This window comes from Equus quagga, chromosome 21 (genome assembly GCF_021613505.1).
Source record: "Equus quagga isolate Etosha38 chromosome 21, UCLA_HA_Equagga_1.0, whole genome shotgun sequence".
Classification (NCBI taxonomy): domain Eukaryota; kingdom Metazoa; phylum Chordata; class Mammalia; order Perissodactyla; family Equidae; genus Equus; species Equus quagga.
Window position 1 is genome coordinate 28,685,401 of NC_060287.1, and position 26,879 is coordinate 28,712,279.

Here is a 26,879-nt window from a genome sequence, read left to right on the forward strand (position 1 = left end):
CTCAGTCTCCTCTTCTGTGAAATGGGGCTAACTATGCGTGCTTGGTGATTCTGCATACGGAGCGCGGCGGGTCGCAGGGACCTCAGTTCCGCGGTCTCACACCTCCAGGACCCCACCTTCTCGCGTCCCCCGCCACGGCCTCGGCCCCGGCCCCGCCCCGGGGACGCTCGGGCTCCACGCGCGGCGCTGGCTCCGAAGTGCGTCACCGGCACCGGCCGCGCTCCTCCGGCGGCCAGGGCGAGGCTGGCACCGGGCCCGCGCAGGCCGGGCCAGGGGTGCCGGGCCGTCTCCGGGGCGGGGACCCGGGCGTGGAAGGCGCTCCAGTTGCGCGGCCCTCGGCGCGCTGTGGAGGGCGCCCTCCGCGGCGGGCAGTGCGCCAGGGACCGGCCTCCGCTGCCGCGGGGCACGCGAAGGCTACACTTTCCCTTCGGCCCCCCTCGTTTCCTCCCGCGCGGCGGCAGCGGAGATTTCCTCTCGGGGAAACTGCGCGGATCCTTCCCAGGGCTCCTGGCCCCGCCCCGGTTCTCCGCCCCCTCCCCTTTGCTGGGCAGCCGGTGCTGGCCCGCGCCGGGAAGGAGGCTCTGGCAGCCGAGGCTGGGGAGTGGCGGGGGGCGGCGAAGCCGGCTGGCCACCAACTCGCCCCGCCATGTGACGCTGTTCTCCGCCCAGCGACCCCCCGCGCGCCCCGGGCCCGCGCCCGCGCTTCGCAGCGCCGCGCACCATGCTGCTGCCGGGACACGCGCGCCCGCCTCCCGCGCCTCAGCCCGCGCAGCATCCCGGCCTCCGCAGGCAGGTAGAGCCGCCGGGGCAGCTCCTGCGCCTCTTCTACTGCACTGTCCTGGTCTGCTCCAAAGAGATCGCAGCGCTCACCGACTTCTCGGGTAAGAAGCGCGGTCTCTGGCCTTGCGCGCCCGGCGCCGCGGTGCGCCCAGGTGAGCCCTCGGCTGGGGGCAGCCGCCCGAAGGGGGCACGGCCAGGTTGGATTAAAGTTGGGGCGCGCTCATAGCCAGTTTTCTTGCCTGGTGTGAGCCGTTGGTATATATAGGTGGCTGCGTCTGGGGTGGTGGCAGGGGAGCCCCTCTAGAAGGAAGGTGGGTAACAGTATTTGGAGTTTCTCGCCCCGCTGTTGACCTCGTCAGTTTCCCGGCATCAGCGACCCAACTCTGAGGGATGCGTGTCCTCTGGAGGCTCCCGAAGCTGAGCCCTTTGCCGCGCCCAGCGCTGTAAAATACACGTGTTGTGGTCCGACGAGCTGCATTTGGTTTACCACCCGCGTAGTCCAGGTGCGCCCCAGCCAGCCTCCCAGGTGTCCACGTAATGAGACTTGCCCGGGAGTTACCTGACCTAAAGTCTGCGCCGGCAGGCTGGGAGGGAACCCCGCGGGGACGGGAGGTCCGCCAGAGAAGCGGTGAGAGATGAGCAGAAGTTTACAGAACAGAGAGGAGACTGAGGGGCATGACTTGATCGCCAAAAGGTACCAGCGTCCCCCCTCTCCAGTCCCAGTGACCCTTAAACAATAACGACTTCCTTCTCCCGGTAAACGGTGAGGCTTTTCTTTCCGGGGACTCGGACCAAGGCTCCGGCAGCTGATCTGAGGTAGTTCTGGGGTTGTAGGTGTGGCGCCGCAAAGTGAAAGAAGTTTCTGGGTTGATGATGGCTATAGGAGCCGCGTTCTTATATTACCGCTGCCCTTGCTCAGAGTCGCAAACGTCCTTGCAATTGTAACAGACATGGGTCTCCCTCTGACGAGGCTGGAGGCCTTCAGCCTTTCCCAGCCCCTGTCCGGCCCAGGAAGCAGCTCTGAACCCCACTCTACCCCTTCTCCGGGATCTTCTGCCAAGTCCAGGTTTTGCGTATCACGGCAGGGCCCTGCCAGCAGGGTCTTTTGCAAAATAATCATGGTAAACAGAGTCACTCCTCAGCCCTGTGTGTGCAGTAGACTAGTACATGGCAGAGAACCCTGGCAAACCAGAAGCTGAGTTGAGTTTCTAGTTTACTTACAGAGAGTGTCATTGTTAGCTGAGAGCCCTTAGGTCAGAGGTTCTTTGCTTTGAATATTTAATATCAAGGCAGTGTTTCTACCTAAGCAAAGGAAGCCAAAATATGCCTATTTGGCAAGCAAACCGTGGTCCTTAAAATCGAGCACCACAGCATCAGAATGCTGTGGATTTTAAATGTGCTGGGGAAATGCTTTTGAAGTGTTATTGACTTTTTTTTTTTGGTAATAGAACTTTCTTGGCTGCTAGAAAAGTCATGATTTGCTGATTTAAGCTATGGAAGAGCAGTTCTGAATTCAGCTACCGTCTAGCTCTGAATATGGTTAAGGAAAGAAGTGAAAGCAGACAAGCTTTTTGTGTGTGTGACATCATTGCAACTGAACAAATATTGCTTTAGGTAAATTGCAGTGTAACCATTAGATTGTTTTCCCAGATTATAGACACTTTGCGTTTGTTTCTTCAGTGAAGCAATTGTAATACTTGTAGCGGTCTATAGGTTACCACCCAAGTTCAGAATTTTCTGTGTGTGGCAGCTGTTACAGAGGGTGAGCAAACCTGAGCTATGGAACAGGGACGCTGCATCTTAAGGGAAATGGGTGCTTTGATACATAGATGCTTTGGTACATGTTCTTCTGAATTATGTAAATGATAAAAGGAATTTCCTTTTGCTTTTGGTGTAAACCGGAATTCCAGGGTTTAAAACTTCCTGAGCCAGCAGTAGGTAGGTGGTGATATTGCCAGGTCCATCCACAAGCAGCCCCCATTTTTCCTCTGGTCAGCCCTGCCCTCCAGAGATCTGAGGACTGGGGAGAGAGTGCCGGGTTGCCTTTTTGGGAGAAGAAGAGAAAAATAATGTCCTCCCAAACCAGAGACACATTCAAGTTTAAATTTGAATTCTGTATTGTGTTGGCATCAGAGAAACATGAGAAAAGGTCCAGGGAAGAAAGATGAAGTCTTCCAAAGTTGATTAGTTTCCCTTGAAACTTAACGAACCTTTAGGGACTCCCTAACCATGTGATATACAGCATCAAGGAAAATCATAAGCTCCAAAGATAGTCTGAGTGTTGGGCTGAATGTTTTAGTCAAACCAGTGGATCCTGATCACATAACTCCAGCACCCCCTCCTCCCCCAACACCCAAGTCCTCAAAGCCTGATGCCTGCTTTCCCGGGGACAGGTGGTCCTGTTCCTTTTTATGAACTTGGAGGGGTGTGTGGAAACCAGTGCCCATAAAGAGACAGTGGACTCTCTCCGATGGAGCTTTACAATAGCAGAACACTGGAGAACGGCATTGGCAATGCAGATGCTTGTTTTCCTAAAAAAGGGAAACATCATAAACTGAAACGCGGAGGGGGAGGATGGAGGGACCTTGGGACCCCTTTACTCTGTGAAGAAGGGGATGGAGGAAAGATGGTATAGCCATGTGAAAGAAACTGCCAGCATATCGGGGGTCCCAGCCATTGTCTGTACAGTGTAGGGCCTCCAGGGAGATTAGCAGGGCAGAGTTTTGGAAAGTTGCTTAAGCCTTTCTCTTCTTTGCAGCTCTTCCTTGAGCCTTTTCCTGGGGCTGTCAGCTGGTGTAGTTTTCCTGGGTCATTGGGTTTTTGAGCCCTGGGGATTCCAGCATCGGGTCTCACTCTTAATAAGCCAGAAGCTGTGTCTGGCTTCCTCCTCCCCCTCCACGCTCGTGACTTGTGCTAATCACCTCCAAGCCTGCTGGGAAACAGGCTCCCCAAACACCCTCTTCTCTCTCATCCCTGAAGATATTGAGATGCTGCCAGCGACCACTGGAAGGCTATCATCACTGCATTAAAAACGGATCCTAGGAAGACAGGAGCATTTCATGCAAAATTAGTGCCTCTGATCCTTAATCCCATACTCAAATGTGCTTGGCTGGCATCCATTTTCCTCTTTGGGATGGAGTTCTGTTCTTTTGACTGCATTCCCAAATTGAGGATTTGGCCCGAGAGGTCCAAACTGATCATTGATTTTTTTTTTTTTAATAAAAGTATAATGTCAGCATCAACTTTGCTCAAAGAGCACGGCAGGGGTGAAGGCTGAGAGGAGAGAGGGGTCCCACTTGGGGTTCCAGCCATAAAAAGTGAAGGATCCTCTCCATTTTGCCCTGCCTTGAAGAGTGCTGTTTCAGTGTGTCTCTCAACTTAGTTTGCATGTCCCTCAGTTTTTGTTCATTTTTTGGGTGGTTTTACTCTCTGCTCAGAGCAAGCAGGGTCTTTTCTTCTCTCCCTGCATCTTCCCTTTCTCTTCTGTCCTTTTCCTTTCTTTTCTTTCTTCTTAAAGAAGTTCAAAGCGATTGATGGGCTGATGGGGAGGGAAGGAAAGGGTGAAAGATTGTTCTAGTTCCCACTTGGATTCAGAGAAAACTCCTGACTTTTCACAAAGTAGTCGTGACCCTGTGTCTACACGTTTGGTTTTCTCTAGGGCACAGAGTGGTGAATGTGGGAAGCAGAAGGGAACGGAGATGACAAGCAAGGAGAGTGGGGCAGCCTTTAGGGCCAAATGTCCCCAGACCTCAAAGAAAGGTCATTGCATGCTGGAAGGGGGTCTCTGGGCTGATGTCCTCTCCCTGCCATCAGTAGCCCAAGCACGAAATAGTGCTTGTTACCAGATCATTTGCAGCCCAGCAAATGAGCCCGACCCTAGCTCCTTATTTCACTGGCCAAGAATGTCAGAATGTAGAAAAATAGTAATTCAGTTGATCTTGGGGCCTCCGGGGTGGGACCCAGGTCCTGATGGAGTCCATTTAGGAGCGGTTGAACCCTTCTGTTCTGTTTAGGTAAGCAGTGAGTCTCAACCCTGGCTGCACATTGGAATGGCTTGAGTCTAAACAAATGTGTGGGTGCTCAAGAAGCACCCCAGGGCTTCTGATTTAATTGGTCTGGGGAGAGCCAGGCATTGATCTCTTTTTAAAAGCTCTTCAGGCAATCCTAGTGTACAGCCAGAGTTGAGAGCACCGCTGTGGTGTTCAGAGGGCAAGGCTGCCTGTGCCTGTGCACCAGTTCATCCGCAGGCACACAGGCATGACGGGGGGTGTCCCTTCACCACCACCCCCACCCGCATCCCGGGCTCACCACCAAGGAGGTCAGGATTGTATGTTCCCAGCTGTCAGTTTGTCACTGTATCCCAACATAGATATATGCATACACACACACACACAGAGCTCTCCATTTTATTATGACTTCGTGTCACATCATCCTTTTATTCAGGAATTGTCTTCACTTTCAAAAATTTTATGGAGTGAAAAGCCAGCTCGTAACCAAAGAAAAACAAACCCAATGTCTGAAGGAGTTTTCCGGCTGTCACAGAAGAAGGGAGATGAAGAGCAAGCATCTGAAACTGTTAGTCTGTTTCCATGGAAAGTAACTACATTTGAAAAGTGTTCTGCCATCTCTTTCTGTAGCAAAGAAGAGGAGTCTGGGCGAGCAAGTGGCCCCATTATTGATGGCTTTGGTCTCCCAGGCACTTTATTGGAAAGGGCAGCCTAGCAGCAGTTTCAGAGAAGGAACAGAAAGGAAGGGAGTAAAAGTTAGTTAAGCATGGTGTTATCTGATTTCATCCTCGTAGCAACCTTATGAGGTAAGTATTAGTCTCCCTTTACAGATGAGAGCCCAGCCTCGGAGAGTTAACGAACTTGCCCAAGACCACCTATCTGGGGAGCAGAGCAGAGGCAGACTCTAACAGGAGCCCAGGGATGGGGCCAGGTTGGGGGACTTGGCCTGAGTGGGTGCTGAGTCGGGGGGCAAAGCCAGAAAAAAAAGGAGCCACAATTTGCCTAACCTTTCTAGATAGTTCACAGAGTGACTGCCACTGTTTCAACTGCCCGCTGAGTAGACTGACCTTTTCCCATTTCTTCCTTTAGCATCTTTTCATCCCACTCCATCCAAAGCAGGTGCGTACACAAGGCAATCCAGTGGATGTAGGAGAAAAATGTTACAACTTCTGTTCTTTTCTATTTGTTTCTTTTCTATTCTTTAAAAAAGGAGTTGTTTTGCTTATAATTTACATATAAATTGTTGAACAGTACATAACTTAAAATTAAATGTATGTATATTGGCGAGATGTGTTCTCAAAATGTTTTTACTGATAGGATTCGTGATTTAAAAAATTTGGAGGCCACTGATCTTCTCAGCCATCCTGTCAGCACCTTTAAAATTCTTGAAAAGGCACCACCTTGGGGGTGATGGACGTTGAAAAGACAACTGCTCCCCTCTTAGCCACCCCATCCCCTCCGTTGCCCCCTATCCCAGTTCCACAACTGCTAGTAAAATTTAGAGGCAGGATTTGAACCCCGTACTTATCTGGTTTCAAAAATCCATACTCTTGTCATTCGAGCTAAGTAATGGGGGGTGAGGACACTGTGAAGTTTATGATATTGGGTCGCTATTTTAATAAGCTGGTGTGTTTGTATCCTTCTGGGAGGAAATAACGTTCCTTAATATGGTAAATCCTAAGATTTTAGTAACAAAAGGAGAATCTCAGATGGGGGCTGACCAAGTCACTCTAGTCTGTTCTCTCTGAACTTCTCCTTCCCCTGGGGGTCCTCATGCTGCTGCTCCCCCTTGCTGGCCCCTATGTGTGCACCATCTCAGTTAAAGCTCTGCCCCAGGATAGGCAGTAACTTCTTTGCTGGCTTCACTCAGCACAAGTAAGAGAAGTTGGTGAGTTAAAAATGGTGTTACTGTATCAAGCACATAAAGCTCTGTGTGCCAGACACCGTTCTAACAACTTCATGTGGATTAACTCGTCTAATCTTCACAATCCTATGAAGGGCACACTATTATAATAAATTGAAGAAACCGAGGAAAAAAGAGATTAAGTAACTTTGGGGATTGGAACCCATGCAGCTTCTCTAATACTAAGGTGAATAAATTACAAGTCCTTTGGAGCAGCACCACTTCTGTAATGTTTTTATCTCTTGATCTACCATAGTCAAATCTTTGCCAGGACTTACAGATATTGTCCGTTCCATGTCCTGTCTAAAGATAGCACCATCTGGCCTCAGAGAACTGATTACCGAATAGGATCTGAAATCTGTTTCTGGTAGAACTGGTGTTCTGAAATTATTTTCCCAATAGAACACCTAGAGCTGCTGAATAAAATATAACAAACACTCTTTAAATGCATGAGCAAGTCACTAAAAATGAGACACATTCAGGCAACAAAAATGAAGACTGACCAGGCAACCAGAGAAGTTAGCTGGTTCTGATCCTATTGCTACACTGGGGTCTTTTAATGGTCTTTACAACCAGGACTTAACAGGCACGTGAGGGCAGGAGACAAGGCATTAGACCAATGAGCTGGAGAAATTATTCAGAATGCAGCAAAAGAGGTAAAGATACGAAAAAAAGTTTATAAGACATGGAGTATGGAAAGAAGGTTCAACAAAATCTGATCAGTATTCCAGAAAGACAGAATAAGGAAGCACTCAAAATGTTTGAAAGGCAACGCTCAAAGTGATAATACCTTGGGATCAATTTTCAAGAATTGATGAAAGATTCAGATTCAAGCGTCCCAAGCAAGATAAATAAAAATAAATTTATACCTATTATATTAAAACTATAAAATACTGAAAAAAAGTGGCAGTCTTAAAACAATCAGAGAGAAACAATGTCATCTATAAAAATCTTTGCCAGAACAACAGTCAGAAGCCAGTGAAATATTTTCCAGGTTTTGGAGGGAAAAAAAACTGTCAGTGCAGAACTTCATACCCAGCTAAACTATCTTCAAGAGTGAGTGTGAAATAAAGACACATTTACCACTAATAAATCCTTACTGAAAGAACTACTAAAGGATTCACTTCATGAAGAAGGACACTGAGTCTAGAAGGAAGGACTGAGATATAAAGAAAAGAAATGGTACAACTTCTAATGCATTTTACCCACATTCTTCGCTCTGTTTTTCTACTTGTAGAGTGCCATCTCCTTGCCTTGAGAGAGGTGTTCTCTAAGACATCTTGTCCTTTTGGCAGCTAAAGTCAGGAGACAGTTTTCTGACCCAGTTGAGCTCTCCCACTGACTTATGACTTCCAGCCCTGAAGTACCCAAGACTCCTCCCCAGGGGACCATCAGTTTCATGGTGATTACACAATGGGAGTTCAGTACCAAAGAACAGGAATATTCTAAAATCTTTTAAGTACCAGATGCTGTGCTAGATATGATACAGGGCTACTCCAAAGAATCAGTCCCAGCCTGGGGAAGCTTCCTTCTCACTGGGTTCATGGATACACAGATAAAACAGTTTGAGGGAGGAATAGTAGATTTGGCAGGTCACATTCTCCAAGTGGTACCCAAACCACAAGCTTGGAATTGAGGGTTTAGTAGTGTGTCCACAGACCTACCAGACAACTCTTCCCATACGTAGATTTTACACTTCCATACCTGCCCTTCTGGACACCTGTATCACTTGCTCCCTCAGGCCCCTGGAATTGATTTTCTCCTGTATTAACAAGTTAGAGAGTGAAGTGATGCTTGGGGTTTCTTTCAATCTGAGAGGCGAGTTTTCCACACACAGAGAACAAGGCAATATTAAAATTCAAAACTCAGGCCGCTGAATCTGCAATGTATGTTTGCAAACTGTCTGATTTCATGTCTGCCTCAGATGTCCTGTGAATACAAATTGCCTCATTTGGGGTTGGAGGAGCAGGGAGGAAGAAACCTAAGAATGATCTCCAAAACAAATCTTTAATTCGGATGAGTATAATAGAATGTAATCCTGTTTCAAGTCTGTCAGCATTCCTTTGATGATTACAAATGAGTCCCTTTCCCCCTGCAATGTGGGGGAATAATCTGGGTAAAATAACCCTTTTTGTCTGCAAGGGCCTGTGTGATGCTTTCTCGTGACAGCTTTCAGCGTAGTGTTTCAGTCTGAGAAGAGCACTATGCTACGACATCCTTTTTTCCTTCCTCTTGACGTAGAAGATTTTCCTTCTTTTTGTGCTCAGCGGCTTCTGAAGTTCTTAGGCTTAGAAATCATAAGTCATCAGACTCTGGAACAAGAGAGACCCAGCTCACTGGGCCTTCTTCCCTCTCTGCCTGTTTGACAGGAGACAGGTGGAAATGAGAATGCATGATCTTATCTAGAAGGCCAATTTGTACAGCTTTTGAGGGATACGCTTTGAGGAATGCACACAATTTTACAGTCCCTTTTCTATTAAAAAAATATGTACACCGAACCCACGTTCAGGCTTACACACCTCTTTTTGTCAATTTGATTGTGAAATGAAGGGACAGTCGTTTTTAAACACCTTCCTCTATCCTCCGAGGCCTGAGTGACTAAACACACCTTCCAGAGCACTGAATGCTTTGTGGACAGATCAGACACGATGCAAAGACCCAGCGCCATCCGTACCTTGGGTTGAAAAGGACCCTCTATGTGGACTTGGTTCTGGAAGGCTGTGGAGAGTTCCACAGAGCAGGTCTGTGGTCTTGCCTCTTCTGCCTCTTTGAGTTTCTGTGTTTGTTGAAACTTTAGAATTCACGTGCAAATCAGAGATCTCTTCTGATTTCCTTTTGTTTTTAAAGCTACATGCCCTACAGGACTATTTTTTTTCCAGAGTTATTTTTAAATAGTGTTATTGCTCCCTGATGCCATAAATCAGCACCTTGAGGCAAAAGGTCTGTCCCTGTCTCAGACTGCTCTGTTCGTCTGTGGCTCTTCAACGTGGGTTGAGTTATCGATATTCACCAAAAAGTGCCATGTAATCCTTATGGTAGATGGCAACCTTCACCTGATGAAAATGTAGCTTGGCCTAAGGTTGAGTCTAAACCAATGATTCTCAATCCAGGGAGATTTTGCCCCCGAGGATATTTGACGATGTCTGGGGCAGTGTTATTTTTCTCAACTGGGGTTGCTACTGACATCGAGTGAGGAGAGGCGAGAGTTGCTGTTCAGCATCCCACAGTGCACAGGACAGACCCCACCACGAAGCATGATCTGGTCCTCACGCTGGAGTTGAGGAACTCTGGGCTAGACCAGCAGGCTTGTCTTGTTTTATTTTCTGCATATTTGGAATCTGAGCAAGGTGGAAAAATTTTTAAAAAACCAAAGTGGAGTCTGGAGTACCTAGAGAGGGCTCTGTGGCATTCTTCTTCAAGGCCAGCTGGCCTTCTGCAGGAAGGCTTCAGTTCCTCGAAGCCCAGGAGATGGAAATCCAGCCACAGCTGTGCTTCTACGAACCCTCTCGCCCAGTGGGTTTTAATTCAGGCTTTTCCCCTCCTCTTTCCTCTATGGAACTTGCTTCCATCTTTGACCCTTTTGCCCTCCTCATTTCAAGCTGAATGTTCACCACCATGAATGTCAAACAAATATCGCTCTGAGAAGTGTTCAGACTTGAAGTCGGTCCCTCACTCGCCATGTGAGGATGCCTTTGCAACACCTCTCAATTATTTCACAACCTCAGTGAAACAATTGCATGTCGGGGGGGGGTGGAATTTGATTTTGAAATTTTGAAAAGGAGAGAGAAGAAGTCGTTAAGCCTGTGTGGAGATCTGCTTTTCCTCGGGGCCTCCCGCTGCCTCACACCACCTTCTCCTCCTCTGTTCCTGCTCCCATCCCTTCTAGTCCTCTCTCTCCCACCCTCAGCCACCTCTGCACGCCCACATGCAGACAGCTCCTGGCGCACACACATACCCACTGATATTTCTGTGAAATGTTGTGTTCACCTCTCTGTGCTGTGTATTACACCCTCTCTAAAGACACAGGTTCAAGGATGTTTCCAAGCTAACTGGCATAATGAATCTGCGTAGTGATGAATCCGTGCCACGCTGTCCACCACTCTGTGCTGAATGTTATATACTTACGAGCGCACATTTGAAGCTTATGTGGTGCTGGGGTCCAGCACCTTTGTGGAGCCCACCTGAGTAGAAGGAGAATCAAACAGATTCCTCTGAGACCATTGCTGCCTCCCCTGCTCAGAGGCCGCTAGACCAAAGGACGGCCACCCACTGTCAGAGCTTGTCCTCCTCTGTCACCCCTCTCTCAAACAGGTTGCACCTCTAATTAGAATATTTCTTTCCTTCTGCCCAACGCAGAGAAAATATAATATTGTTTCCAAAAGAGCGAGCAGGGGCACCGGCAGGAACGGGTGTACGGTGTTTCTACAGTTTCGTGACTCAGTACCTCTGAATCTCCAAGCATTTTAAGAGCTTTGTCCAAAAAAAAGGTCCATTGTGTGGCTCTTGGCACTGAAGAAAATAGCAGGCCTGTCAGAACTCCATTTCAGATTTAATTTTAAAGTGGGTGATGCAAGAATGCTGTCCACAGAGGGCCTTGCTCCTTTCTCATTCTCGCCCATGTGGACGTGATAGAACCAGAGGGTGCAGAATGGGTTCGTATTAAGAAATCGACGCATCTTCCCTTGACACCCTTTTTATAAAAAGTCGTCATTTTCCTAAGCAAAGAGTAGTATGTCTTTAGAATGAGTATGGCTTTCTGCAATAAAGTAGAAACTTATTTGATTTATACATATGTGTATGTAGATATATAAAAAGATGTTTGGCTATCCATGTATCTCTCTCCCTCTGTATATATAATATATATAATGTTATATATATTTTCAGAGCATTTTCTTGCAAGATCTTAAAAGATATTTGACTATCCATCTTTCTCTCTCTCTCTCTGTGTATATGTATAATGTATATGTATAGTCAGAGCATCTTCTTGCAAGATCTTAAAAGATATTCGACAGTCCATCTATCTCTCTCTGTCTGTATATATCTAATATATATATGTTATATATGTATTCAGAGCATCTTCTTTTGAGATCTTAAAAGATATTCAACTATCCATCTATCTCTCTCTAAGTATATAATATCTACCTATTCAGAGCATCTTCTTGCAAGACCTTACTTCTCTTTTTTCAATACAATTTTGAGGATGCAGGCCTAGACACATTATTGCTTTTTCTACATACCCTATGCATCCAGTATTTACTTCTGGGTATAGATGTTATAAAAATAAGCAGGAATAACTTTTTAATGAAGTTGCTCTTTCCTTGTTTTTTTCCCCAGGACATTAAATAGTGAACGGTGATTTTTCTCATCACGTATATATTTTAATGTAGCGTATGCATTCTGTCCTCTATGTCTGCCTTCTCTTGTTAATGAAGATTATGTACTATATATTTTTTAAGAAAGAACTGAAGCATCACGTTCAACCCCCGGATCCAGCTGAATGGGGAATAGGTTATAAGCTTCTGGGCTGGGAAAATTTCTCACAGTGTTACCGAGCACCAGCCCACGTGGTGGGAGTGACTTTCTATTGGATTCTATTGGACTTTCTATTGGCCCAAACCAGTCATTTGGTTCCTGAGTCCAGCGCCACTGGTCATCTGCAAAAACACCTCTATTTCCTTCTTCCTGGTTTCTAGAAAACTCCCTTGAAGACCGAGACAGTCACTGAATTTAAGAGGCTTTTTTTACAGCAGGAAATTCAGCGCGGAGACCCCATACACAACATGGATGGCACCAGGTTGGACCCAACATAAAATCGGTCCATGGACAAGATCAGTCCCTGGAAACAGAACACAGATGAAACCCACCTCGGCTTTCCACAGTCCCAGGTCTGTTATTGTGAGGAAGCCCTGACCAAAGGGAAGGTCTTAGTTAATCGCTCCTGTGCATGTGGCTAAACACACACACACAAAAGCGAGGGGCCTTTCATCCTTAGAAGACAGTCAGACAGCGCCATTTGGAGCAAAACCAAACTACAGACTCTGTGGAACCTGTGGAACCTTCTGGAACGTGACTTGAGTCTACTCTGCACCATTGACCTTCATTATCCACACATTCTCTTCCTCTGGGAAGGTAAATTATTAGGTGGAGTAGCATCTGATATATTAGTTGAAAGCTTTACTTTATGGAATGTCAGACGTTCGTGATTCAGTCTCACAGGTTGGGTTCAAAGTGCAGTGTTGAGTGTTTGGTTGTAAATTAATATAATTATCATTGTTGTTCAAGTGCTGCGAGGAGTGGACATTCCCTGACAATATCTGCACTTCAGGAGGCTGTGGGGAAGGGTGAATTGGCTGGAATCACAGAAGCCTGAGAACCACAGGGTTAAGTGATTCTCGCTGAGGGTATTTGGGGCCCAGGGCTGATGCCATGGCCTATCCTGCATCCTTCCTCCATTGGGGTTTTTTTTTTCTTCATTGGCACCTGAGCTAACATCTATGGCCAATCTTTTTTTTTCCTTCTTCTTCTCCCTAAAGCCCCCCAGTACATAGTTGTATATTCTAGTTGTGGGTCCTTCTGGTTGTGCTATGTGGGACGCCGCCTCAGCATGGCTTGATGAGCGGTGCCATGTCCATGCCCAGGATGTGAACTGGCAAGACCCAGGGCCGCTGAAGTGGAGCACATGAACTTAATCTCTCGGCCACGGGGCCAGCCCCTCCATTGGGTTTTAATAACATTATCACTGGGGAATAAGTCACAAAAGGACAGTATGCAGACTTTAGGACAGAGCCATCCAATAGAAATATGATCTAATGTACATATGTCATATTAAATATTCCAGTGGCCACAGGAGGAAAAATTTTAAAAAAGAGGTGAGACAAATTTCCCTAGTAAATTTTACTTAATCTAGTGTATCCAAGATATTATCATTTGAACGTTAATCAATATTTTTAAAATTATTGATGAGATATTTTATATTCTTTTTTGCTTATGAAGACTTGGAAATCTAGTGTGGATTTTACACTTACGGGCCATCTCAGTTCAGACTGGCCACATCTCAAGTGCCCAGTAACCACATGTGGCGACCATTCTGAGCAGTGCAGTTTTAGAAAGTTGAGCAGAGTGGAGAAGTCATTAGAAGTTTAGAGTGGGGCCGAGGTTGAAGTCTGGGATCAGGGGGAACCTGAGGTCTCACCTCTTAGTGAGGGCACCTTAGCCCGGTCAGGCCTGTCTCATGAAGGGGCCAGTGGCAGGTGCCCCAGCTTCTCCGTGGGAACTTGGCCTCCCCAGCTTGCATCCCTGCTGCTTGGAGGAGGGTGGTGCCCTCTATCTCCCCCAGCCTCTTTACCAAGAACCCTTGCAGAGTTCAGTCCTTGTGCAGGGAGTCACCCAGCTGTGACAGAGTCAGCCAGCAATACCAGAAATTGATCGGCCCTACTAGCCCAGATCCGTTTCTGCCACCTGCACTTCACAAGGATTTCAGGCTGTCATCCTGTGCAAACCCACTGCAGGGCATGAGGGCCCAGGGATGCAAGAGTTATTGAGCTGTGCATCCCCCTCCTGGAAATGCTCACTTCACTTCGAAGGCAGCTCTTGGTTGGCCTCATCCTACAGTGGAGGGAACCCAGGCTGGGCACAGGTGAGGGATTTGCCGGGATGTCTCCCAGCTTATTAGTGGCAGGACCAAGATTGGACCCAGGACTCTGCTCCTGTTTTGAGTCTCTGCTGCCCCCCAGGATCAGTCTTAAAAGGAGCAGACATGAGGGGCTCAGAAGGACCCCAGCCTGGAGCTCTCCCTTCACCTGACAATGTCATGGGCTGAACTGGCTGTTTATTATTCCTCTGGGTTCATGCCAGGATCACCTTTGGGAGCTTTTCCAATATGCTGATGTCTGGAGCTTCACCCCAGGCTAAGTGAATCTGAGTCTCTAGCTAGGGGCCTGGGCATTGGTATTTTTAAATCTCCTGAGGTGATTCTAATGTGCAGCCAAGGTTGGGACCTGCTGGAAAGCATTGCACACTTTTTATTCTATCTATATATCCACTGAATATTAACTATTTATTATTATTTTTCCAGACACAGAAAATTTGCAAGAATAGTACAAAGAACTCCTTTATACCTTTTACCCAGATTCCCAAATGTTACCATTTTATCACATTTGCTTTATTCTTTCCTAAGTTGCAGACAAGATGTCTTTTACTCCTAAACACTTTGGTGTGTGTTCCTTAAGAACGAGGACAAATCTTACAAAACCGAGAACAACGATCGAAGTCAGGAAGTTAACCCTGTGTCAACACTGTTGTCTACTCTACAGAACTCATCCAGATGTCACCACTTGTCCCAATAATGTACTTTAGAGGAAAAGAAAATCCCAGCTCACGCATTATTTTCAGTTTTCCTGTCTCCTTAAGTCACCTCGCATCCTAGAACAGATGCCCAGTCTTGATCTTGCATGATGCTGGCATTTTGGAGGATTATAAGATGATTATTTTATAGAATGTCCCTTCATTTGGATTTGCCTGATGTTTCTTTGCAGTTATGTTCTTTTTTTTTTTTTTTTTTGAGGAAGATTAGCCCTAAGCTAACATCTGCTGCCAATCCTCCTCTTTTTGTTGAGGAAGACTGGCCCTGAGCTAACATCCATGCCCATCTTCCTCTGCTTTATATGCGGGATGCCTACCACAGCATGGCTTTTGCCAAGCCGTGCCATGTCCACACCTGGGATCTGAACTGGTGAACCCTGGGCTGCTGAGAAGTGGAATGTGAGAACTTAATCGCTGTGCCACCGGGCCGGCCCCCGCAGTTATGTTCTTAGGCGTTTGTGCAGGACTGTCCCAGCTGTTATATTGTGTCCTTCTCGGTGCATCGCACTGGGAGGAACGTGATGTCGGTCCACCCTGTTCCTTTGAAACGATCTTTGATGTTCCATTAAGGGGCAGCTCATGCCTCTTTTAGAAGACAGATGTCACCATCAGCCATGCTGGCACAGATTAATTGGCCATTGTAGTTAGCAGTTTATCTAGCAAAGCTCTCAGGGTTTTGAACTCAGGATAAACAAGTCTTAAAGTGGAAGAGGGGAAAGAAGGAAAGGTTCTGGAAGCTGGAACTTTAGCAAAGGGAGCTGATCCAGAACAGGCGCCGCCAACGTTGCTTCTGGTGTTGGGATGAAGGGACAGGAGAGCATTCGGTCTGGAAGGGTCTTCAGAGGAGGGAAAGAGGCGTGGAAGAGAGAGTCTGCTTCCCTGGGGCTTTGCTGAGAGCTACTGCTGCCTACAGGTGTGCTTTAACGATTTCCTTTTCAGTCCTCCATCTAAAACGGAGCAACTCTCTTTCTAAGCTTTGGCCCACCTCTCAGCTCCCATTGTCTCTCCCTTTTGGGTTGTTGACTTCCAGATTATCCCCAGAAATCATTTCTGTTACAATGATGCCCGGGTGACACTTGCGGTAACTCGACCTGTTGATTACTATTGCTTGTCTCCAGATCAGAGATGATTCCGACCATTTCAAAGAACACTAGGACCACACCTGGCCCGAGGCATCCACTTTGCTGCTGGCTCAGAAGACCTTTTTACTCCACAGATTGAAACTATCATTTGTTTTAATAAGTTATCAAAGCTCGGTTTTCCTTCTGCGTGTGTGTAGGGAAGGGGTTTCGGCTGAGGTCGAGAAGGGGATGGAGTTTATTTCTGTCCACGTGGTACATCAGGCCCCCTGCGGCCCCTGAACGGAGGAAGACAGGGCAGCGAGCAGCTCTGCCTCTCTGCAGTGCCGTCAGTATTCCTGCCCACAGTTGTCTTTGGCTCATTAACACGATGTGTCATCCCCTTTTCTTTGTTCCCTCTCTTTACTTCATATATTTACCTTCTCCTGGGCTGCTGAGTGCAGCTGGAGAAACGTCACGTTGTTATGGAGATTGTGGCCACAACAAATTTAAGTTCCCCAATCTCGAGTTGTCTCTTCCTCATACCTTTGAACAAAACAACCAATGGAGGTAATGATAATAAAGATAAATATTTATATACAGCTAACTTGGACATCCTCCCAAAGAAGAGGTGTTGGAGTCTTAACCCCTGGTACCTGAGACCGTGACTTTATCTGGAGAGAGAGTCTTTACAGAAGTTATCAAGTTAAGACGAGGTCATTAGATGCGGGCTCAGCGAGGAGTCGAAAGAAAGATTTCTTGGACTCTCAAGGTCTGGCAGTAGTGCTCTTTTATACAGAGAATAGCATGGAGTAGCATGGGGACAGGACCCATGGGCAGAGAAGAGCTGCAGCACGGGGACAGGACCCATGGGCAATAAGAGCTGCAGCACGGGGACAGGACCCATGGGCAGTGAAAAGCTACAGCATGGGGACAGGACCCATGTGCAGAGAAGAGCTGCAGCATGGGGACAGGACCCATGGGCAGAGAAGAGCTGCAGCACGGGGACAGGACCCATGGGCAGAGAAGAGCTGCAGCTTGGGGACAGGACCCGTGGGCAGAGAAGAGCTGCAGGCATGGGGACAGGACCCATGGGCAGTAAAGATCTGCACTGGGTTGAGGGTAGGGCTAAATTTATAAGGCATAGGTATGTGAGTTATTTCTTTACAAGACAAAGGAAAAATCATGAAAAAAATCGTTAAAATGGTATCAGTGCAGGTGGGGTCTGGTTATCAGGTGGTCTCATAACTTTGGATATGGATAAGGTTGGATCAGGTCAGGACGTCCTATACTTCCCAGAGGATGACATAGATCGGTATGTAGGGCTGGATGCCTTGGACTTCTCTCCCTGGGGAAGCCTTGATCCTCATCTATTAGTGTTGCCCTAACCCAATATCACTGTCCTTATAGAAAGGGGAAATTTGGATACAGAAACGCATACACTGGAGACACGCCCTGTGCACACTGGAGTCATGCTGACACGAAGCAAGAAACTGTCAGAACTAGGAGAGGGGCCTGGAACATATCCTTCCCCAGCCTCCAGAACTGTGAAACAACACATTCCTGTTGTTCTAAGCCACTCAGTTGGTGGTACCTTGTGACAGCAGCCACAGGAAATTAGTGCAGGCGTTCTGAGCATTTCACATATAGTAGATTACTTAATCTTCATGACAATCCTCTGAGATAAGTAGTGTTATTATTATCTTCATGTAATGGATGGTCATCTGAGGCACGGAGACGATGGGCAATTTGCTCAAGGTCTAATAAAACCCCACTTTAATAAATCCCCAAAATCCACGTGTTCGGGTGTCCCTGCTGCCTGAAGCTCATTGTCACCTGATTGGCTCCTGCTCTTTCTTCAGGCCTCACCTCCCACTTGGAAGCCCTCCTCACCGCTCAGATGGGTCAGATAATTGCTGTTATTGTCCCCCTCACCACGTACACCCCCTGTGCTTCCTCTGCCACAGCATTTGAGATCACACTAAGCATCTTATAACAAAATGTAGAGAGAAGCAGTAAGCAGTTCCTGCTTCATTTGGCATCCTGGACTCGGCGTTAGGGAGGAGCCCCTCGAATCTGGAGGAGAGACTCTGGACCAGAAGTGGGAACAGGGACTTGCCCTGGCCCCCTCACCAGTTGGCTGTGTGACCTTTCGTGCAGCCGAAAGTGGAACTTCCCTGGCATCTCAGAGAGCTGTTGTGAGGATAACAATGAGCTAGGGCACGGCGAGGCTTTTTTTAAGGGTTGAAAATTGTATGAAAAGAGTATATATATAAAACAGAGAGAATGTATAAAAATGAATAATTACATTTTTTTAAAAATCAAAGACAAAGTTCTGCCACATTGAGACTTGTTCTGCTGGTAATCCCAGAAAGCATTTGTGCATGTTTGAATTATAGATAAAGAGTAACCATTTGGAAAGCTAGCACTCATGTGGATATATAAATCCCACTCTATTTCATATAAAAAAACACTTGATTCTCGTTATTTGAGGTAGTTACATTCTCTGCAGTCACTGCTTTATAGCACTGAATTGGCAAATATTGAACCATTGTTCCTAGGGAAATGGATAACCTTGTTGTATGTGTGTTTCTGTTTGAAGACATGCCGGTATTATGATTTATAAGAAGTATATATATTTGGTCACTCGGACGACCAAAATATATTTCAGATATATTTGGTCTTCATCCACAGTTCCTGGCTCACGGCTCCCAGAACCACTGGAATTTCCTGAGAGATAAGAGCAATGGGAGCATCATTTGTTATAATATTTGGTCTCTTGTCATTAGTTCCTGAAAATGCTTCAGGGCCATAAAGGTGAAATGGGTGTCTTGTTTATGTTACTGAAGGTGACTTTTGGACCCCACTCAAGGCTGGGGGCTGGTTGCCAGGAGAAACAACCATGTGATTAGAGGGGTGGAACTTTCACTCCCACTCCTGACTTCCAGGGAGAGGAGAGGTACTTGGGGTTAAATTGATCTCCAATGGCCAGTGACTTGGTCAGTCACGACTATGAAGTCTCCATAAAAATCCAAAAGGACAGCTCTTCAGTCCCTTTTTCAGAGAACTTACACATTGGGGAACCAGAACCATTCCATGTGCCTGGGCCCCGACTCCACGAGGATAGAAGCTCCTTTGTTCGGGACCTCATCCTATGTACCTCTTCATCTGGTCATTGATTTGTACCCTTCAATATCCTTTGTAATAAATTGGTAATCTAGAGGGTAAATGAGTTTTCTTGAGTTCTGTGAGACATTCTAACAAATTAATGGAACCCAAGGTGGGGGTCATGAGACCCTCTGATTTATAGCCAGTCGGTCAGAAGTACAGGTGACAACTTGGACTTGGGATTGGCATCCTGAGTTAGAGGGGGTCATTGGAAGCTCCACTTTGTAGCTGGTTGGTCAGAAGCACAGGTGACAACCTGGGCTTGCTGCTGGCGTCTGAAGTGGAGGGCAGTCTTGTGGGACTAAGCCCTTTCCCTGTGGAATCTGATTTTGTCCTCGGGTAGATAATGTCAGAATTGAGTTGAATTCTCAGATGCCTGCTGAGTATCTTGAGAGCCGCTTGTTGGTGTGGGGAGCCCTCTGTGCGCACACACACACACACACACACTGGAATTGGGTCCAGGAACCCTTTTCAGACACTTTATTTAATATATATTGTTGATTCATGAACACTGAACAAAGCCAACAGCACTTTAACTCGTGTCTGAATGAAGCTTCCGGAACACATGTGCTTTCTCCATAAGGCCATCACAGCCTTCTTGGGCTTAGGAATCCTGGACCGAGCTTCAGGACCATGCTTACGTCCACTTTGTATAACGAAATCATCAACACAAAGCACAAAAACGTGAAAGGATAGCATCAAATAGACCATGAAAAGGATGCTTGTTTACGTTTTGAGAGCTGAAACAAGAGGGTGAAACGTCGCCTCGTTCCACCTCAGCTGGGACGTGCACGTTGGGCAACGCAAGTTTTTCACCGCTCCATGCATCTCCAGGAATGGCCAGGAAAGCCCCAAGAGTATTGATTTGGGGGTGACAAATGTTAGCAAGTAGACAAATTTGCAAACATAGAATCTGTGAATAATGAGGCTCGGCTATATATACTAGTGAAGCCGGGTCTAATTTTCCTCTGCTGAACCACGCAGATGGCCAGGGACCAATAGCTAGAAAAAAAGACTCGTGGATGGTGGTGAAAGAAAGTAAACATAACAGGGCTCACAGGTGAGGGATGTAATTAGTCAATTGTCACGCAAACGGTTGTATATAAAATAAGGTCACAGACCAAGACTAGCAAGAATGAGGGCAGTCAGAAGTAACGAGTGTAAGCAAAGGCAGGATACAGAAGAGTAAATAAGGAGTTCAGAGGCCCCTGGGGCCATTCAGTGAAGCTGAGACCACTGGAGAAGGTTTAAACCACGCCCTGGGAAGAGCGTGCCAGGGACTCAATTAAGGGTGCATATAAAGATTGAGGCCAGGCCAGCCTAATTACTGTGTGGGCACCCATATTTCTTTACATTTATCAGACTCGCTGTTTCTGTGCAACACAAAGGAAGAAATGCTGTTACTTTCCCTAATTCTAAGGTGAAACCAAAGAAGTAGGAAGCAGAATGAGCTGTCCAAAATCCTCCGGTAAACCAGTGAGGGGGCTGGAACAGATACAGCCGGTCTCCCAGCCCGCTCCTAAGCCTAGCCTTTTGGACGCACTGTTCACATTTGCTCCAAGTTTTCGAAACTTCCCCACTCCCGTTTTGTTAACTGCTCAGGGAACAAAGCATGTTTGGTCAAAAGTGCAGCAAAGCTGTCCTGTCCCCGGCCCCTAAATCTGAACTTTTTAACCTTCCAGGTAGCTTTTTTTTTTTTTTTTTTTTAATATTTTGTTGTTCCTTTTTCTCCCAAAGCCCCCTCCGGTACATAGTCGTGTATTTTTAGTTGTGGATTCTTCTGGTGTGGGACGCCGCCTCAGCGTGGCCTGTTGAGTGATGCTGTATCCACACCCAGGATTCAAACCGGCGAAACCCTGGGCCACCGAAGCAGAGAGCGCGAACTTAACCTCTCGGCCACGGGGCCGGCCCCCCAAGTAGCTTTTTGAGGTTTATAGTGCTACTTGCCAAACATCATGGTTCCTAAAGAAAAAAGGAAAGTTTCGTGATTATGAGCAGTGAAATCACTATGTAATTTTCCAGTTAACTGAATAAAGCAAAAAACGCATGCCCCGAAGCCATCATTTCTGCCTTGAACAACCCATGTGCCTTGATTGTCCTACACCTCCTGGAAGCGGGCGGACATGAAATGAGCAGCCTGGAGTTAAAAGGCTGTTGAGGGGCGGGGCGGGGAGACAGCACCTGTCCGCCTCCGCATCCCTGGGTTGGGCCTATTGGTTGGTCAGCCTCCCTGAGTGTTTCTGAGAGCCTTTTGTTGTCCATGGGGAAAGAGCCACTAATTTGGCCAATTGCAAGCAGAAACGATCAAGTGTAGATTTCATATCTGAGTTTTAAGTGCTGGTAAAAAGTTGCATTATGTTATCAAATGCACCGCGATCCTGCCTTCATCGCCAAGTGGCTCTGTCGTGTGGGGGTTTCTCTGCATCCCGAAGAAAAGCAAAAGTGTTCCTTTTAGAGGCTTGGGGAAAATGTGGATTGATCTAGTTACTTTTAAACTAATCTAATCCAGATGGTGTGTGCTGAATAACTTTCTGGGGTGGGTTGGTACCTGGTTACCAAACAAGGTGTTCGTTTTTATAGGATTTGAAACCTTTAGTTGAAAAGCACGGAGGAGCTCCTACCAGACCTGTTCAAAATAAAATAGTGAGTGTAATCATAAGATTGTAACTCAAGTCCAGCACAGCATGTTTAGAGTAATTTATAATCAATTGATTGATATCCTTCTCTCTCTCTCTGTATATGTGTGTCTAAATATGTACACATATGTGTATATTATTACGTACACACATGTGTAAGTCTATAAATGTACGTAGAATATAGTGAATTATTGTGTTGTAAGTGGGGGACTAAGTCCTCCTTGTGGGTCTTTAGGGATCATTCCAACATGGCCATGGAAATTACGCTCAGAGAGATGTATGAAATTAGAGGATTTGTTACACTCACAGGTCCTGGAGGAGGGAGACATGGCACTCCACGCAGGGGGCCATACAGAAGGAGCACCCAGGGGACAGCTCCCCCAAGCGAGTGGGGAGCTGAGAGAGAGGGCTGTGGGCAAGTGCTTTTGTTGGGGGACAAGTGGGGTATACAAGCAAAGGCATGAAGGGTTTTATTGGTGGTTTGAATGTCACTAGGTCACAGGGGAGCCGAAGAAGTGGAACTCTTGGCAGGGGCCAGCCTGATCACTGTGGTCACTGCTCACAGCCTGTTTGTGGGGATGTTGAGACACCAGAAAAATAAGGAGTCTTAGAAACTGACCATGCAGTTATACAGAGAGCTCTGTAAGGACGGGGTGACGTTGGTTGCTGTGAGGACTCATCAGAATCCGCTGCTCACCCGTTCGCCTCTGGTCTGCTCTTGCTCTGCTGGACTTCCTCCCTCTCACTCAGTCAGAAGCTCCTCATTGCCCTCCTACTACACGTCAGACTCTTTCTAGGGGCTGGGAGTGGAGCAATAAATAAAACAACGTCCCTACTTACATTCAAAAGGGGAGAAACCAACAGGTCTCCATGCAGTAAGATAGAGCAGCGTGAGGGCTGATGGGGCAGGAGAGGGGCTGGTTTGCAGAGCAGCCAGGGAAGGCCTGTCTTGTAAGGTTACATCTGAACAAAGGGCAGGTGAAGCGGGGGAGAAAGCTGACATTTGGAGGAAGAAGGTTTCAGGTGCAGAGAACAGCCAAAGCAAAGGTCCTGAGATGGAGTATGCGTCACATTTTTGAGAAGCGAGAAGACCACCGTGGCTGGAGCCGACGGGGAGAATGGGAGGAGATGAGGTCCCGTATGTAGAAGGGACCCCGATCAGAGGAGGACTTCAGATTTTTGTTTGAGTCAGTTGGAAAGCCATATGATGGGTTGACGTGTGTAGACCAATGCTTAGGCAGACACAAGGATTTGAAATCCATGCACATAAATAGACACATGGGTATCCTCACAGAAAAACCCACTTAAAAATATATGTGAACCGATAGGGGAAACTATGGGGCTCGATGAATGGGAAGATCGGTGTGTAGAAAGAGAAAAGAAGGAGATTTTGGGAGAAAAAGTAACAAGAGATAATTGGGTAAGTAACTATCAGAAACCAGTGTTAAAAACAATAATTCCAAGTCGGGGGGAAGTGGAAAAGTTCTCTTCTATGTACATAGAAAATAGCAAATGGGTGCCGTGTGGCACTCCCAAAGATGAAAATGTGTTCATCTCTCAAGGCAGAGAAATCACAGAGAGAGCCAGGGGTCATTGTCACTTGACTTGTCAAACATTAGCAGCCAACTTCCGGGGTTATTTTTTCCATTATTGATTAGAAATTTGAGAGTGTTTTAATCACTTATATTCTGGAGTTCCTTTAAATGCTCTTGAGACAATGACAAGCATGGGAAGTTTGTGGGTTTTATGCTTTTGGAAATAGAATGTTTATTTGGCTTTAAGAAAACCAAGCAGATTTATTGTCAAAGGGTAGCTGAGTTTGTTGAGAAAAAGTGGTCAGAAACTGGATTTCTGCAATTTGTAGGTTCAAAAATAACATTAGAAGTCAGCCAACTTATCCAAATTAGCACTTAGCTGATTCCTTTCGAGGAGTGTTGTGTAAAAAATGCTTCCACGGCACCCTCAAACCTGGGGACAAATCATTAATGGCAAAGTCTCCATCATGTAGGTGAGCCCCTCTTTTGGGGCAGTTTTACAGAATATGAAAGAGAGCATTGTCTACTCTTTTACCAGATGTCTTTGTCCTAAGGCCAAACCAAGGCTAAGCTGGGAAGCAGTGGATTTGGGGTGCTCCTGTCCTTCTTTAGGGCTCCCTTTTGCAGAGATTGGAGGCCCAATCGTTTTTCCTTCTGGTATACTCTTGCTCTCCTGAGGGACACGCCCTGTGTAAGGTGCCCTACTTATATACTATTTCTTATCACCTGCATGTCAACCCTATAAAGTAGGCATCAGTCTCCCATTTTACAGATGAAGAAACTGAGATCTAAAGTGGTTATGCTCAACATAGCCTAAGAAGCATCTGATCTAAGGAGTTCCAAAGCCTGAATTCCCTGCCTCATAGCCGGTGGCCTCCACCTCTGTGCTTTGACACTTCTTGTCCAGGGCCAGCACTCAGGAGCATCACACCAGTCTGTCCCATCCTGCTTGCCACATGCATTAATATATGGAAGCTTGCCTGCCTATGAGCATTCCATCAGAGTCCGCTAGTCTCTGCTTTCCACTTTTGCTAGTACAGTTTTTTAGAGTTAGTGGTATTATGGAGTGGTGACTGGTAGGCTAATTAATGAGGCCTGTAATCCCTTTTATCTCCTTGGTAATTTGACTCACTTCAATTACAGCATTTTGGTAGCAGGATCTTAACTCAAAGATGAAGGTCACATGGAATGGTGTCAACGACACCATCACAAACCAGCGAGATGTGTTTTGTGAAAGTTTTTGGTATGTCTCAAAGACCTACCAGTTTTCTACTTGACAGGAGTACCAGTTGACAGAATGCTGGAGTGTTAGTCAGGGTAGGCTAGCTGCTGAAACCAACGACTCCCCAATCTCAGTGGAAAAACAGAATAAAGGATTGTTTCTTGCTCCTGCCATGGTCCAGTGTGATTGGAAAAGAGCGGAGGCTGTGCTCCATGCATTCGTTCAGGGACACAAGTCCTTCCATCTTGTGCCTCCCCCATCGTCTGGTCCTCGGAGTCTGTCGTTTTCCCTTCTCTCTTCCATATGTGACAGTGTATGGGGAGAGACGGAGTGGAGGGTCACATAGGGGTCTCAAGGGCCAGGCCTGCAAGTGATAAGCATCACTTCTGTCCTCTTTCCATTGCCAGAACTTTCCACTGGCCCACTATATTGCAAGGGGGGCTGGAAACCATGCTCCTCCCTTGTGCTCAGGAAGCAAGTGTATTGTCGCTGCCCCATCTAGACTGTCAGTTCACCTTCTGTCCTCCTCTGGTTGGTTTTGAGACCAGGATCTGAGCTCATCGCTTAAGAGCTGTAATAGCTACCTCGATCATCCCACCACTTGTGACTCCCCTTGAATATCTAAGAAATAGGCTAATGGTTCTAGTTGTCTTCATAATTAACCTCCAGATTCAACTTTTTCCTGCCAGACCTGGAACCAGAGAAGGGGCTTAAACCAAGATCCAAATTCACTTTTTTTTTTTTTTTTTTGTGAGGAAGATTGGCTCTGAGCTAACATCTGTGGCAATCTTCCTCTATTTTGTATGTGGGTTCCCACCACATCATGGCTTGATGAGTGGTGTTGGTCTGCACCTGGAATCTGAAACTGTGAATCCTGGGCCACCAGAGGGGAGCATGTGAACATAATCACTACACCACCAGGCCGGCCCCAAACTAAGGTTTAAATTCACTTTTTGATTGTAGTGCTCTTGGGTGTGTGGTGCCCAGTCTCGAGCCCTGCATCCGTGGTGGGGCCTTTCCTGCACCCTGAGCAACACTGACTCATGGCTCTCAAGCTGTGTGGGCTTTTGCCAATTCTCTAAACACACTCACAGTCACAAAAGAAAGAAACACTCTTTTCTGGAAAAGAGCTTTAAACATGTAGAAACACCTTTGAGTCTTTGTGAATAAAAGGGTGTGGTCTCTTATCGAAAGCATTAACCTGTGGAGGGTGCCCCTTTATTTAAAAAAGCGGGGGAGAGGAAGCAAGGACAATACAGTTGAATTCCATTCTCTTCCCAGAAGTAAGATTGTGAAATTGGCCCCTGGTCATTAGGGGACTTCAGCGCATGAATGTGGGGCCAGCGACTGATGTACTTACAGCCTGTGCTCAGAGTCAGTCAGGCAACATCAGCCCTTGGGAAACCATGACTTTCACAGAGGGCTTCTGGCTTCAGAAAAGAGAGAGGAAGAATTTGTAAGCTGTTTGGGCTCTTCTAAATATTAATAAGTTTTTAAACTTTAATTATGTAAAAGAAGGAAAGAGAGAGGGAGGAAGGGAGGAAGGAAGGAAGGACAGAGGGAAAGGAAAGAAGAAAAGAAAGAAGGAAGGAAGGAAAGAAAGAAGGAAGGAAGGAAGGGAGGAAGGAAGAAAGGAAGGAAAGAAGGAAAGAAAGAGACAGAGAAAGAGAAAAAAATAATTTCCTTTTCCTCTAAGCTCAGCAGTGATGTTTCTGGACCATGTGTCCTTGTCTCTGAGTTGACCATCCTACCATCGGTGCTCCGACTGGAGAGGGCTGGCTGGGAGTGTCATTTGATTTGCACTGCACCCATGAGAGCTCTCTGTAAATTCATGTTCCTTAAGGTTTACAGTACAATAGCAATACCTTAGAGTTGCACAGTGGTTTGTGGTTAGAAAATGCTATGCCCATTATATCGTTTGATCCTCACAGTAAAACAGGAGGACACAATGCTGAGAGGTGATGGTCACGTCCACACTCCTTAGTCCCCGTTTGAACCCGAGTCTCAGGGCTCTTAATCCTCCACTCCCCTCCTGCTGCCTGTCCATCACCTGCCCCATGATGAGGATTCCGCAGCCCTGTGGGATTCTGAAATGCCTTCTGAAATTGTCCAAGTTACACGCAGCTCTTAGCACTGACCGTGCCTTGCGGTGCTCCGTGAATGTTCCCTTATGAATGTTGTGCTTAACACCAACCCTCAGATGCTTCAT

At 46.7% G+C, this 26,879-nt stretch overlaps 1 protein-coding gene across 6 annotated transcripts in view; it reads left to right on the forward strand.

The window, feature by feature from the left end:
* Positions 1-209: 209 nt before the first annotated feature.
* The window catches only part of LOC124231474 (protein eva-1 homolog C), a 115,232-nt gene continuing 88,562 nt past the window's right edge, over positions 210-26,879 (forward strand). For 5 of the 6 annotated variants that reach the window (XM_046648277.1, XM_046648276.1, XM_046648275.1 and 2 more), the window contains exon 1: positions 210-881. In XM_046648277.1, the coding sequence (XP_046504233.1) occupies positions 722-881 (160 nt within the window). In that variant the 5' untranslated portion in view covers positions 210-721. The remainder of the gene's footprint in view (positions 882-26,879) is intronic. The other variant, XM_046648273.1, reaches the window with a different exon arrangement.